Source organism: Heterocephalus glaber, unplaced genomic scaffold (genome assembly GCF_053883595.1).
Source record: "Heterocephalus glaber isolate CG9 unplaced genomic scaffold, H.glaber_assembly_v1.0 deba00001141, whole genome shotgun sequence".
Classification (NCBI taxonomy): Eukaryota; Metazoa; Chordata; class Mammalia; order Rodentia; family Bathyergidae; genus Heterocephalus; species Heterocephalus glaber.
In genome coordinates, this window is record NW_028258201.1 from 2,836,931 (window position 1) to 2,851,382 (window position 14,452).

General features: G+C 41.3%; 1 protein-coding gene across 3 annotated transcripts in view; it reads right to left on the bottom strand.

Annotated features, from left to right (window-relative positions):
- Nucleotides 1–14,423, bottom strand: part of Ilrun (inflammation and lipid regulator with UBA-like and NBR1-like domains) — a 74,588-nt gene extending 60,165 nt beyond the window's left edge. For all 3 annotated transcript variants that reach the window (XR_002395727.2, XM_004846737.3, XM_004846735.3), the window contains exon 1: nt 14,109–14,423. Coding sequence is in view for 2 of the 3 variants with exons in the window: in XM_004846737.3 (XP_004846794.1) it covers nt 14,109–14,266 (158 nt within the window). In the remaining variant the exon portion in view is untranslated. The remainder of the gene's footprint in view (nt 1–14,108) is intronic.
- Between the last annotated feature and the right edge of the window lie 29 nt (nt 14,424–14,452).

Sequence of the window (14,452 nt, forward strand, 5' to 3'; positions counted from 1 at the left end):
TGGTTCCACCACCTGCCTCCCAAGCACAAGGTCCAGAGTTTGATCCCCAGTACCAAAAAAAGAGTACATAGCTGAAAACTACCACATGTTGAAGGTAAAGCATCTAGTAGAAAAAAAAAAAAGACAAAAGCAAACTGAAATAAAAACTCAATTTGGAAAAAACAAAACAAAACAAAGCACTGAAGCAATCTCCCAGAAAACAGCAAAAATTGTGTCAAAAGATAAAAAAGAGGGCCGGGGATTTGGCTCAGTGGTTTCACTGACTGCTGCGCAAGCACAAGGACACGAGTTCGATCCCTGATACCAAAAAAAAAAAAAAGTTAAAAAAGAATAATGGTTACTTTGAGAGAGTGGGATAAGACAGGAAATAGGAATTTATGTACTATCTAAAATTTTTCATATAGACCACTGAGGCAGAGGATGGAGTATTGCAGCTATGAGCCAAGGGGCTGGACAGAGCCACCACAAGCTAAAGAAAGCAAGGAAGGACTTTTCCCTAGAACCCTAAAAGGAAGCACAGTGCTGCTGACATCTTGATTCAGGACCTTTAGCCTCCGGAACTGACAGAGCACACACACATTTCCACTGCTTGAAGCCACATCACCTAAGGATGACATGCGGTGTGTCACAAAGGAGCCACTCTGGTTCTGGACTCCCACCCATGTGACTCTGGGTTATTTAACCTCTTAGCACCTCTTTTTTTCCTTTGTTGAAAAATGGGGGTAATACTATTTCCTACAACTCCTGTGCACATTACCTTATATATTAAATTACTTAAAATACTACCTGGAATATAATAAATACCCCGCTTTTGTAAAGCAACCACACACACAAACATATAATATGGCAGAAGGATTTATAAAAAATCAAAAGGTAGACTTTTTATTTTTTTTATTTTTTTTTAAGGTAGACTTTTTAATCTCTAGGTCCCATTAATATGGTTTATTCTTGTGGGGTTTTTTTTCCTTGCTTGTCCGTTATTTCTAATTTATATGCAATGAACATAAACTTTTAATACACAACTATATAATACAAAATAGCAAATTATCTTAAAAATTTGATCAAGGCAATTTGGAGTCCTATATGTCTCACTTATCTGTATGTCAAGTTCTTTTCCCCTCCTTGGGAAGTTTTCTGTCATTACTTCTGTGAAGATTTTTATGTCATCTGCACTCTCTCCTCTTTCTTCATTGACTCCAATTAGTCTTATGTTATTCTTCTTTGCATTGTCTAGCAGCTGCTGGATTTCTCATGTTCCCTTATAATTTTGAACCAATTTTTCTTTTCCTGGCCATTAACTGCAATCTTATCTGCTATATCTGAAATTCTGTCCTCACACTGGCTCATTCTGCTGTTTAGACTTTCAATGGAGTTTTTCATCTCCTGGAAATCTATTTGCATGTGTTTTATGGATTCCATTTGTTTCCTATGTTGGGATTCCATCATGTTCCTCAGCTCCTCTCTAGATTTATTAATCACGCCTTAAAACTAGAAGCACAATTTCTCCTGTTATCTGAGAAATTATTTCTAATTTCATTTTTTCCAGATCCCCTTTTGTTGCCAGTTCAGTGGGTCCAGGTGGTTGATGGTTGAGTATCAGAGTGTTTCATCTCATTTCCCTTTGCGGTTGCTGTAGGTGATCTGGAAATCTGGTTTTGAGACTTATTTACGTGTTTTCTCATTTCGACAGGGGGGGGGGGGTGCTGTTGGCACCCGCACAGCTCATCTCCTCTGGGCTGGGAGAGGTGGGACAGGGGCCAGGAGCAGCAGTAGGGATGGTGGCTGGGAAGCCCCTACCTCTGGGCCAGGAGCAGCGGGATGAATGGTGGCCCAGAAGCCCCTTCCTCTGGGCTGGGAGCAGCAGGAGGGATCAAATTATCTTAAAAATTTAAAAAGGTAGTGACATTTTGTCAGTTAATCCAAACCCTGTCCTCTAACCCATGGTTTCCACTCTCTGAAGACATGTTGTTATAGTGCTTGGAAAAAATTAAAAGTAAAAAACTACTTCAGAAAATACTGACCAGAAAATACTCTAGCAGCACACCCTGAGTCATTCCATTAATCATTAAGAGGTGGATGTTCTGTAATAAGCCTGTGAATCACTAACCTTAAACACAGTAATTCACGTGTGGTCCTCAGAAACACCCAACAGACCAAAGGTTCAAGATATTAAGAAAACACAACTACCTATGCTCTTTAGAAAGTGAGTCTCACAAGGGCCAGGGATTTAGCTCAGTGGTGCCACCACCTGCCTCTCAAGAGCAAAGTCCCGAGTTCCATCCCTGGTACCAAAAAAATTAACATAAAATAAAATAAAAAGTGAGTCTCTTGCCAGGAGTGGTGTCACATGCCTGTAATCTCAGCACTTGGGAGGCTGAGACAGGAAGATCACTGTCTTTGAGGCCAGCCTGGGCTACACAGTAAGTTCAAGGCCAGCCTGAACTCCATAGCGAGACCCTGTCTCAAAAAACAAAACAACATAAAAAGTGAGACTTATAAAACTGAGTACAGGGGCCGGGGATTTAGCTCAGTGGTTTCGCCGCCTGCTTCGCAAGCACAAGGACCCGAGTTCGATCCCCGGTACCAAAAAAAACTGAGTACAAAAAAAAAAACACCTGAGTACACTGGGACTGAGTCTCTCTATTTGGGAATAAGCTGCACCCACTCCAAGATATACATTAAGTTTGGCAAATCATTAGGACACCGTTTGCTAAATGAATTAATTTCCCAACAAGTGAAAAATGTATTTGTTTCATTTGTACAAGGTCATTTAGTAAGAGTTAAGCTTTTTCCATTAACTTTAGACCTGCTGCTAGAGTCCCTAAAAAGTTCAACTTATAAATCATGTTCTTTGATAATACCACATAAATAAATTCAGATGAACTCACTGATATTTACCACCCCCACCTCACCCTGGTACTGGGAATTGAACTTAGGATCTCACAATTGCCAGGCAGGCACGGCGCCACTGAGCTAAATCCCCAGTCCCAATATTTACTTCTTAATAATACAGTAAACTCAAGTTTTAATAAAATCATGTAATGAGTAGGTAAGACTCTGGTGCCTAATACAGAGAAGAAATTTTACTGTATTTGAAGTAATGAAAGTCTACTGCTACACTGCTCATAAACACTCTATGTCATGAGCCTAACCAAGTACCTTGACAACTAAATTAAGTTCCTGCTAAAGCAAAGGACATATGAGGTCCTTGGTATCCACTACTCTGGAGAGGAAGAATTGACTGTTGTGGAAGTAAGTTTGTAAGTTTTGCTTCTATACACACATACACAGAAATTCTGTGTTCGTATGTGTGTCTGTGTAGACACAGACATCTTCTAAAATGTACTGAACTTATTAGCAGTGGATATATTTGGAAAGGGGAGAGGATTTTGCCTTTCACTTTTAGTCCAGAGGTTACAAATGAGTGGCCCAAGGACTACACCCTGCCTACAAATATGCCTTCTTTGGCCCATCGTGTTTTAACAATATTTGAATTAGTTGCCAACGTTTAAAAACCAGGACATTTCTCATACAAACTTGTATTTCTGACTTCTCTTGAAAAAAAAATAGAAAAATCTAACATATTCCCTCTTCTAGCATGGCACCACCGGACTTAAGAGATCAGACACTCTGGCCAGCCTGTAATCCCAGCACTTAGGAGGATGAGGAAGGAAGATTGCTGCAAGGCCAGTCTGGGGTCCATAGTGAGACCTTGTCTCAAAAAAACCAAAACAAAACATAATAATAATCAGGCACTATTTATAAAAGACAATGCTGGACTAGGGATGTAGCTCAGCAGCACAGCATCTGCCTGGCAAGCATGAGGTCCTGAGTTCGGTCCCCAGTACCAAAAAAGCTTTCTAGCTCAGACACAAGTCAACTGTTACTCATCTAATACCTATATAGGTACTGTAGTTTGCAACCCTTTCTAAACTATTTGAACTTATATGCTTATGATTTTTAAAACATTTTCCTAGGGCCGGGGATTTAGCTCAGTGGTTTCGCTGCCTGCTGCACAAACGCGAGGACCCAAGTTTGATCCCCGGTACCAAGAAAAAAAAAAAAAATTTTCCTAAATGTAAACTCACTGACAAAAACTGAAGAAAACTTTATAGTGTGCTTAAAAATATTTTTGTTGATTTACAGTTAAATAACTGTTAACCTAATTTTTCTTTTTTTTTTTGTAGTACCAGGGATCGAACTCGGGTCCTTGTGCTTTTGAGGCAGGTGGTGGAACCACTGAGCTAAATCCCTGGCCCTAGGCATATTTTCTTGTACTGAACATCTTTTGTAATTCAGTTTATGAAAGACTTAATTATTTAGAAAAATTAAGGGCCACCAAAACAAAAAAGCCTAGAAACGTAGACAGATAAAGCAGAGCAACTTACAGATGCCAATTGGTTCCAGAAACATACTTTTTTTTTTTTTTTTGCACCAGGGATCAAACTTGGGACCTTGAGCTTGCGAGGCAGGCACCGGAACCACTGAGCTAAATCCCCAGCCCTAGAAACATATTCTTGGTGTTACCTAAATTTTAATTTGCCTTCCTGTCATGAATACAACTATCAGCAACATATAAATCTCACACCTATTTATATCTACAAACCTGAAAAGAATTTGGTTGACAGAATGTTTCTTCTAACAGCCCTCAACTTGAAAGAGTTTCATAAAATATAAGCCTTTTCTCCCATCTATCTTTATGCACGGGTTCAATGGATGCTTCCTGAATACCTATTACGTATAAAGCACTGCATAAAATTCTTATTAATAAAAGCTGTTTGGGGTCATTTTCTCTAGAGAGTACACATTTGTAGCTGGGCGTGATGGCATGTGCTTGTAATCCCAGCACTTTTTGAGGCCAACGCAGGAGGATTTCAAGTTCAAGACCAGCATGGGCAATTTAAGGACTTCTGGATGTGGAAATGAACCAAAAGGCTGGGGATACAGCTGCATGGAGGCCTTGAGTTCAATGTCCAATACTGCCCCCTCAAAAAAAGTATATAACTATTATAAAAAATTTAAGAGGAGTTCAGAGAACACTACTAAGAACAGTGATTATCAGTATGTCAATTCCAGAAAAACAACAGGATTTCACAAGACTGGAAGAAGGGAAAGAAGAGCATTCTAGGTAGAAGAAAAATGTCTATCCCATAGCTACTACTACTACTACAGATGGATTTTTAAAAGTGATGTTTGAGGGCTGGGGATTTAGCTCAGTGGTTTCGCTGCCTGCTGCGCAAGCGCAAGGACCTGAGTTCGATCTTCGGTCTAAAAAAAAAAAGTGATGCTTATAAAATGCCAATTTATAGCCAGGTGTGGTGGTGCATGCCTGTAATCTCAGCATATGGAAGCTGAGGCAGGAGGATCACCACGAATTCGAGGCCAGCCTGGGCTACACAGCAAGTTCAAGGCCAGCCTGAACTACACAGAGATTCTGTCTCCAAACAAAACCAAACCAAAAAAATGTCAATTTGTAATTAGTGCAGTAAGAAACTCTGTCTTAAGTGTTTTGAGAATTATTTTTCTTACAAATATTTATGTAATGTGTTTACAAAGAAAACTTTGGAATAAATATTTTTTATTTTTTATTTTTTTGGTACCGGGGATTGAACTTGGGTCCTTGCACTTGCGCAGCAGGCAGCGAAACCACTGAGCTAAATTCCCGGCCCAATATTCTTTACTTTTATAAAAAATTAAATGTATGGGTTCTGAGGACCCATGAGTAGTACGCATGAAACTAAATGAGTCAGTAGTAGCTGCGGGTTAATAATGGGAAAGCAAAATATGTGTGGGAAATGAGCAGCACTCTGGTCTGAACAGTTTGATCAACAGTTGAAACAGCAGTCTACTCTGGACAGAAGTAGGATATTCAATACAAGAATATGCCAGGAAAGGTACTATTTCTAATAAACACTACTAAACTAGGGACAGTTGGGTATGGTGGCACACACCTGTGGTCCCAGCACTCGGGAGGCTGAGGCAGGAGGATTGCAGTGAGGGAGGCCAGCCTGGACTACGGTGAGTTCAAGGCCAGGCTGAACTGTACAGACCCTGTCCCCTGTCTCAAAAAATATAAATAAATTGGAGTGAGTAGCTCAAGGGAGAAGCACTTGCCTAGCACTCAGAGGCCCTGGATTCTATTCCCAGCACCACAAAATGGGGGGAAGAGTAGTCTGTCCAGCATCCTGTCAAGCTAGAGCTGTCTATCTGATAGGCAAAAGGCACTCTTAAAGGTTCCTGAGGAAAACATGGCCCAGATCAAAGCTGTAGTTTAGAAATATTGATCTGGTAATGTTACATTCACAAAATGAACAGAACGAAGAAAACTTTGAGGTGTAGAAAACAGATTTGGAGACTGCGCCCACGTTACTTTATTAAACTGGTAACATAATCTGCAAACCGAATCTGACAAATGAACTAGGGTCTCAAGGAAAAAAGGGCTATGGAAAGCACTTGGTTCAGGCCTAGTGTCTGGGAGAACAATATTAACACTATTAACACTATTAACTATTAACACAACTGGGAGGGTCTGAGAAACTAACCTTCTAAACACATCTACTTGTGAGTGTAAATAGAACATGCATACTTTTACTCTCTCAGTCTGTGCCTCTGTTCCCCTCGCCCCTCCTTTTTTCCCTCCCTCTGGGGATGGGACTCACGAGCTTCATACATGCTAGGCAGGCACTCTTACAAGAGGTAGACCCCCAGCCTAGTAGATATCTATATAAATGAGAAACTACTTTCAGAGCATAAATGTGATCAAAATTAAGCTACATAAAATAAAATTGGTGCTCACCTCATACCAAACACAAAAATTAACTCAAAATGGAACAATTTAAATATAAGACAAACTCATAAAATTCTTAGAAGAAATCACAGGGTTAAAATCTTCAGGACTGCTGTAAGTGATGGCGCAAACCTGTCATCCCAGTACTTGGGAGGCTGAGGCAGGAGGATTATTAGGAGTCCAAGGCCAGCCTGGGTTACACAGTGAATTCAAGGCGAGCATGAACTGCATAGCGAGAGTGTCTCAAAAAACCAATATAAGAAATAACATGCTGGTTTTCCATTAATTCTAATCACCTAACCATTTTTGAAACAATTTCTAAGAAAGCAACTTGCCCACAGCAGGCACACAATTCTTTTTTTGGTACCAGGGATGGAATTTAAGGTTTTGTGCTTGCAAGGCAGGCGCAGAGGCACACAATTCTTAAACCCTGGGTACTATATGTTTCAATTCACTCCTATCTTTAAATTTTTCTCAAGTTAATTCAAAAGAATGTTTCCTTCCTGTCCTACAACTTTCTCCCTGATAGTTTCTGGTATATGAGGTTCCTATTAGAAAGCAAATTATGATAAAACTATCTTCTACTGTTGTATTACATGGCCAGGGTTCTTTTCAAAACATATTTGTTTACTGCCTGGTTGATAGTTTTTGCTGTTATGTGCTAGAAGAATTTTGTATGTGGGTAGTGAGAAGATGGGAGGGGTAAAGAAACCACATCAAGCCAGGTATAGTGGTTACACTTGTAGTTAAAGCACTTGGGAGGCTGAGGCAGGAGGACTGGAGTTTGAGGCCAGCTTGGTCTACCTAGCAAGCTGAAGTCCAATGTGGACTGCATAACAAGACCCTTTTCTAGGTACAGTGGCTCACATCTGAGGATCCAGAACTCAAGGCTAGCTTGAATTACAAAGACAGACCTTTATCTCAAGAAAACATCAAAACCAAACCAAAACCAAAAAACAAAACAACACAAAACCATCTCTGCCTGCCCAGTCTATAATGTACTCTAGTACAGTAAAAAGATTTTCTGGAGGGCACCAATGTATGTACTTTTCACGGTGGTCCTTTAAAACTGAAAGAAAGCCAGACATGGTTGCACAAGCCTGTAAGCCCACCACTTAGCAGGCTGAGGCAGAAGGACTGCTGTGAGTTCCAGACCAACCTGGGCTACATAGCAAGTTCAAGGCCAAGCCTAAATTACATAGTGAGACCTTGTCTCAAGAAACAAAAAAAATCATACAAACAAAAAGGGGCCAGGGACATAGCTCAGTGGTGCTGCACCTGCCTGGTAAGCGCAAGGTCCTGAGTTTGATCCCCAGTACCAAAAGCTGGGGACAGGGACAGACACAGACAGAGACACAGACACAGACACAGACACAGACACACAGACACACAGACACACAGACACAGACACACACACACAATCACTGTCATGCAACTTATACCCTCTTCTTAGGCAAACTTTTTTTTGGTACCGGGGATCAAACTCAGGGCCTTGCACTTGCCAGGCAGGTGGTGGAACCCTTGAGCTAAATCCCCAGTCCCTTCTTAAGCACACTTTTTTGTTTTGGGTGCCAGAGATTTAAACATGTACTCTACCACTGAGTGATACATTCAGCCCCTTGCATGCATTTTTTTAAGGAGACTAGTATTTTAAGGAGACAAGTTTTACTTCCATCACAAAAGAACTTTGATAATGTTCTACCCATTATCTTTTTCCTAGATTCACAAATAAACTAAGAGTGAATCTGCAACTCATTTAACAAGGGAATAAATTTAGAAATGGATTAAGAACAGGCACAGGAGATAACGTGAGATCACATAAGAGGTACTACTGATTTTCACTTCTATGTAGTTTACCTGGAAATAGCCTTGGAAGTTTCAGTGCCCAAAACCGCATAGCACTAGCCCAATGATAACAACTAGGAGAGATGCAGCCAGTGCTCTCTATGTTAGTAAAGAATAATTTATCTACAGCTACATTGAGAAATAAGTCCAATACTAAGTCAATATGTTCTAAATATTTTAAAGTGTCATTTACCTTGTCACAAATGCTAAAGAGTAACTATGAACACATAAACAGACAAAAATGCCTGTAAGGGCCAGAAGTGAGTTTAAAATCTTACATAACATTGAACTGTACACTTGGTTAAAGTGGTGAATTTTACGTTATATGTAGTTTGTCACAATTTTTAAAAATCATATAAGTTCTCAGAATCCTCATTTTTCATTAAAAAAGTCAGTCATATATACATATACATACACATACACATATATATATGTCAGGTGTGGTAGATGCTTGTAATCCTAGCACTAGGGAGACTCAGTCAGGAGGATTATTGCGAGTTCATGGCCACCCTGGGCTACACAGTGAGACTGTCTCAAAAAACAAAAAACATATACATATCAGTTAGACAAAGGACATGAACCATTAAATTGAACATGTTTAAAATAAATAGGACACACACGTGTAAATACCAAACAGCTTCTCTAGGGTGAGAAACTGAAAGTGTAAAATTGAACAGTTTAAATTCTAAGTAAAGTTGGGTGTGCCGGGGAGCACCCATGATCCCAGCCCTCAGGAAGCTGAGGCAGGAGTATCATCACTAGTTTGAGGCCAGCCTAGGCTATATAGTGAGATGTTGTCTCAGAAATAAATTAATTTTTAAAATTCTAAGTAGTTGAAAACTTTTAATGATTTGAATAGAAACTTTCTGAACTATTATGGAAGGTGTTTATTAGATATTCTCCATCAACAAGGAGGACAAAAGCAAACGAAAAAATCTTAAATTGCAGCAAGAGAGATTTAGTTTTGACATATTCTAACTGAAAATTAATTATAACACTAAGAGATACCAGCCAAATCTCTGCCCTTTGGGATACAAGAGTAGGACCCACAGTTTTTTTGGAAGAACTAGATACAACTTTGTAGCAAAAGCTGGAATAAACTAGAGAATCTTTGAAGCCAGTTTCCAGTTTAGAATTCAACATTCTATATTCCTATCCAGAGTCAGCAAGACATTCCACCTATAGAAAGTTACCCTAATCTACAAGACATTTCAGTCTGGCTTTTGGATATTGGGTTTACTTTGCACCACACCATTTATTCTCTTAGAAAATGAAAACTACCAACCTTTATTAAGAAGCAGTCCACCAATATCCAGGAGTGCGGCTGGAGGTTCAGATATAAACACCACAGAAATACTCAAATGAAAACAATACTTGGTTCTAAATTAAACAAATAGGGCTGGGTAAAAGCTCAGTGGTGCTGCCGCAAGGTCCTAAGTTCGATCCCCCATAAAAAAAAAAAAAAGAAGAACTCCTAAATTAAACAAATAGAAAAATCTACACAACTTTTATCAACTTTAGTAAAAAAAAAAATTGTTACATTATATAATTTACAAGGCAAAAACATTCAATAATTTTTCAATTTTCAATAATAATAATAAATGCTTACTTTTGAAAACAAAGATAATTTTTCCAACTCTGGCTTCATTTTAGATTAATAGTCTTCATTTCAAAACAATGATTTTTAACTTACTATTTTTAATACCCATCAGACAATTCAATGGTGGTTATTTATTATAACTCAAAGGAGGCACTTTATAAAGTCACGGAAAGGTTAATCACCTCAATTTCAAAAGGTTAACCACTACAGCAAGTTGAGGGGGTTTTTTTTCCTAACCTGTATTAGGGCTATCTCAAGAGTTACCAAAGTTAGACATTAAATGACACCTTTTCTGCCCCAAGGCAAGGTCTCACTATGTACCCTCAGGGTGGCCTTGAACTCACTAAGCAGCTCAGGTGGGCCTCTCAAGGCCTCAACCTCAGGACTGGTAGGTTTACAGGCGTGCACCACCATGCCTGTCTTAGTCTTTGTATTTACTTCAGTAATGCTCACATATTTGATTAAGTATACATTCATACATGCATGTCCGTATATACTCAACTACAAGTTATTATGACAAGTACTGTATTTGTTTTCTAAAAACTCTGTCAAGATTTAGACAACATAGTAATCAAAGTATGCTATTGGATTATGCAGCAAATTAATTCACATAAGAAAGAAAACAGGCAGGAAAATCTCAGCACTTAAAGAGACACACCTAGGGCTGCGGATTTAGCTTAGTGGTTCCACCGCCTGCCTCGCAAGAGGAAGGTCCCAAGTTCGATTCAAGGTACCAAAAAAACACACCTAAATCCCAGCATTTAAGAGGATCCTAAATTCAAGGTCAGCTGAAGCTTCATAGTGAGTTCAAGGCCAATTTAGACTGCAGAAACAAGACCCTATCTCAAAACAAGAAAAAGAAAAAAAACTCAAGCCTTCCTGCTCTTAGTTCACAAGTTTCACTTTATAAACAAAAAAAATCCCTTCTATAGCCAAACTTTAGGGTAATCTGACTTACAGTTGAATTATCATTTATGTGGATACATAAAGGGCTACAGACTTCCAAGTGCTTTAAAATCAGAACATAGGGCCTGGGATTTATTTCAGAGGCACAGTGCTTGCCTAGCATGCCAGAATCCCAAACTCTGAAAAAAATTACAATTTTTAATGGCTCATTCCTTTGCTCAGAAAGGTTATCTTGTTTTATACATTGATAAATCATCATCAGTACACATGCTACTACTCCATGTCTCTGAATTTAATAGTTTAAAAACTCAAATACAGGCCGGGGATTTAGCTCAGTGGTTCCGCTGCCTGCCTCGAAAGCACAAGGTTCTGAGTTAGATCCCCAGTACCAAAAAACAAAACAAAAAAAGATCTTAAATACAACCTGTAATCCCAGCACTCTGGAGGCTAAGGGAGGAGGATCATGAGTTTGAGAACAGCTCAGGCTTCATAAGGATTTCAAGGCCAGCCTGGACTACATAGTGAGACCATCTCAAAAAACAAACAACACAACCAAACAAAAACCCCTCGAATAAGGCCAGGGATTTAGCTCAGTGGTTTCGCTGTCTGCTGCACAAGTACAAGGACCCGAGTTCAATTACCAGTACCAAAAAAAAAAAAAAACCTCAAATAGAATCTTTAAAAACTGCTAATAGGCATGATAGTGCACATATGTAATCCCAGCTACTCCAACAGGAGAATGAAAAATTTGAGGCCAGCCTCGGCAAGTTAGTGAGAACCTGTCTCAAAATAAGAACACTTGCCTACCATGAAGGAGGCCTGAGCACAACCTCTAGTACTAAAGAAAATATCTTTATAGCCCAAGTATATTTTAATTTTCTTACCCACACTGGCTCACCTATTCCTCACTTTTCACAATACAAAAAAAAAAAAAATCTCAGGTGTTACGCATATACCTCAAGCACATAAAATTCATTAGATTGGCTTTGTAGCCGTAAAATTGTACAGACACTGACTCTAAAAGAAGTAAAAACATATAGAATAGTGTTTAAATGGTCCAATTCACAAGAAAGTAAGGCGAAATAATGATCTTCCCCTAGCAAATGGGTGGGAATAATATGCCAAGTTTCCTATGCTGAACAAGAAAGAAATAAACCTCTGGGGTGGAAACAAGACAAGCCAAAAACTCACTCTCCTCAAGATATAACTTCATTTTAAAATTTCACCAAAGTTTCTCTCGGTGTGTTCAAGAACCCCTATCACACTCTTTGGTGGTCAGAAAACGACACTAAGCTACATTTCCCTGCCTGAGCTTATCTGGACATAAAAGATATTTAATTCTAAAGACTATCTCCTGCATTTAGTGTCTGTCTCTAAACATCTGGAAATTCAATTTCATTCTTGCTATAATAACTAGCTTTTAAAAAAAAGATACCGCACAGGAAAAAAATTTTACACATCACCTTGGTTCCGTACAGCTACAAGGTTCTCATTTAAAGATGAGTACTCATCCCTGAGAGCTGGGTGAAGAATGGGATAAGAAGTAGGCTTACAAGCCGGGGATTTAGCTCAATGGTGCTGCCACCTGCCTCGCAAGCGCAAGGTCCCGAGCTTGATACCCGGTACCCTCCGAAGAAAAAAACAAAACTCTGGGCCACGGATTTAGCTCAGTGGTTTCGCCGCCTACTGCGCAAGCGCAAGGACCTGAGGTTCGATCCCCGGTACCCCCCCCCCCAAAACCAAAAAAACTAGGTTTACAGCTTTTTCTGGAATTGCTTGAGGCGGTCAGTGACGGGGAAATAAAGGGGAGTTTGAAAAAAAAAAAAAAAAAAAAAACAGGGGAGTTTGGCTGTGCAAGTGATGCCAAGAGAAACAAGATTCCACATGTCAGGAGACTAAATGCCCAACACAGAGCAAAGGGCACTCACCCCATTGCTGTTTTGCCCGAGACAGATTAGCTGCCTCACCTGAAAGACTTTCAAAGGAACTCAATGGTCTCCACTCCGTCCCTCACCCGGAGTGAACTCAACAGCCCCTACACTCAGAGGACGGGGAAGCTCTGCTTATCACAAATGCCCAGGGCTGCTTCCAAAGCCAAGAAACACTTCTTTGCGAGTGCCAAAGTCTTCGGGCCCAGTTCAGTCATCTACAACCTAAATACAAGCCAAAAGAACTTGGCTCCTCGCCTAAGTTAACTCTCCATTTCCCAAAAGTTCCATCAACCTGTTTTCTTTCAAATAAACCCCTTTCGACTTCAGGTATCCTGGAGATCCTTTCCAAAGTTCTGTAGTTGAACCCTCTGCCCCGGGCTCTAGTCCCTTTACAAAGTTTCCTCTCCTAAAATCTCCTTTCCTCCCTTTTTTCCTAAGGTTTTCGCCCCAGCCTCGTCCCAAGTCTAACATTCCTGGCCCTCCATTAGTAGATACCACTCCTGCGAGGCCCAACTCTTCCCAAGTCATCTCTCTCAAAATAATCATTTGCCTTCCCCCAAATATTCTCTTTTTCTTGCCTGTCCTCGATGGAAACACACACATGGAACTCCTAACTCCCAAATCTCTCCCGTGCCCTAGGTTCGTCCACGGCAATTAACAACTCTCCCCAGACTTTCCTCCCAATCTCATCACTCTCCAAGCCCCCAATCATACTTTCCAGACCCGTATTTCCCGTGCTTTTTACTCCCAGGCAACACCACACGCGTCTCCTCCCAGGTCTACCACCTATGCCTCGATGCCCAGGCCTCCTGCCCTAGCCCCACGTTCCTCGGGCCCTAATTCTCCGCAGAACCCCGCGAACTGCTCCCCCCGCCCCCCCGCGCCCGGCCCTGCGGTGCCGCAGCTCCCAACTCTCCTCCAGTCCCGCTCAGTCCCCCAATTTCACCGCTGGGCTCCGCGGCCCGCCCGCCGCCGGCTCGGTGTCCCCTCCCTTCTCTTCCCCGGGGCCCCGAGGCCGCGGCGCGGCGGGGCCGCTCACCAGTTGGTCATGTCCAGGAAGAAGGCGCAGCCGGCAGGGTTGAGCTGGAAGCCGAGCAGCCGCTGGAACTCAGAGATGAGCACGTCCTTGTCGGTGGTGCCCAGGCAGCTGAACTTCTGCATCAGCTCGGGGTCCAGGTCCACGTCCATGCCCTCCATGGCGGGGCCCGGACACCCGCTTCCCCGCCTCCTCACAACCGAGCCGCCGCCGCGCCACCGGGCCCAGGGACCCTGAGGGGGCCCGCTGCTAGGCGGCGCCGCGACCCCGCTCCTCGGAGGTAGGCCCCGGGCTTCTCACCGCCTCATAGAGGTAAACTACTCAGCCACTTACTCACTCTCGCGCTC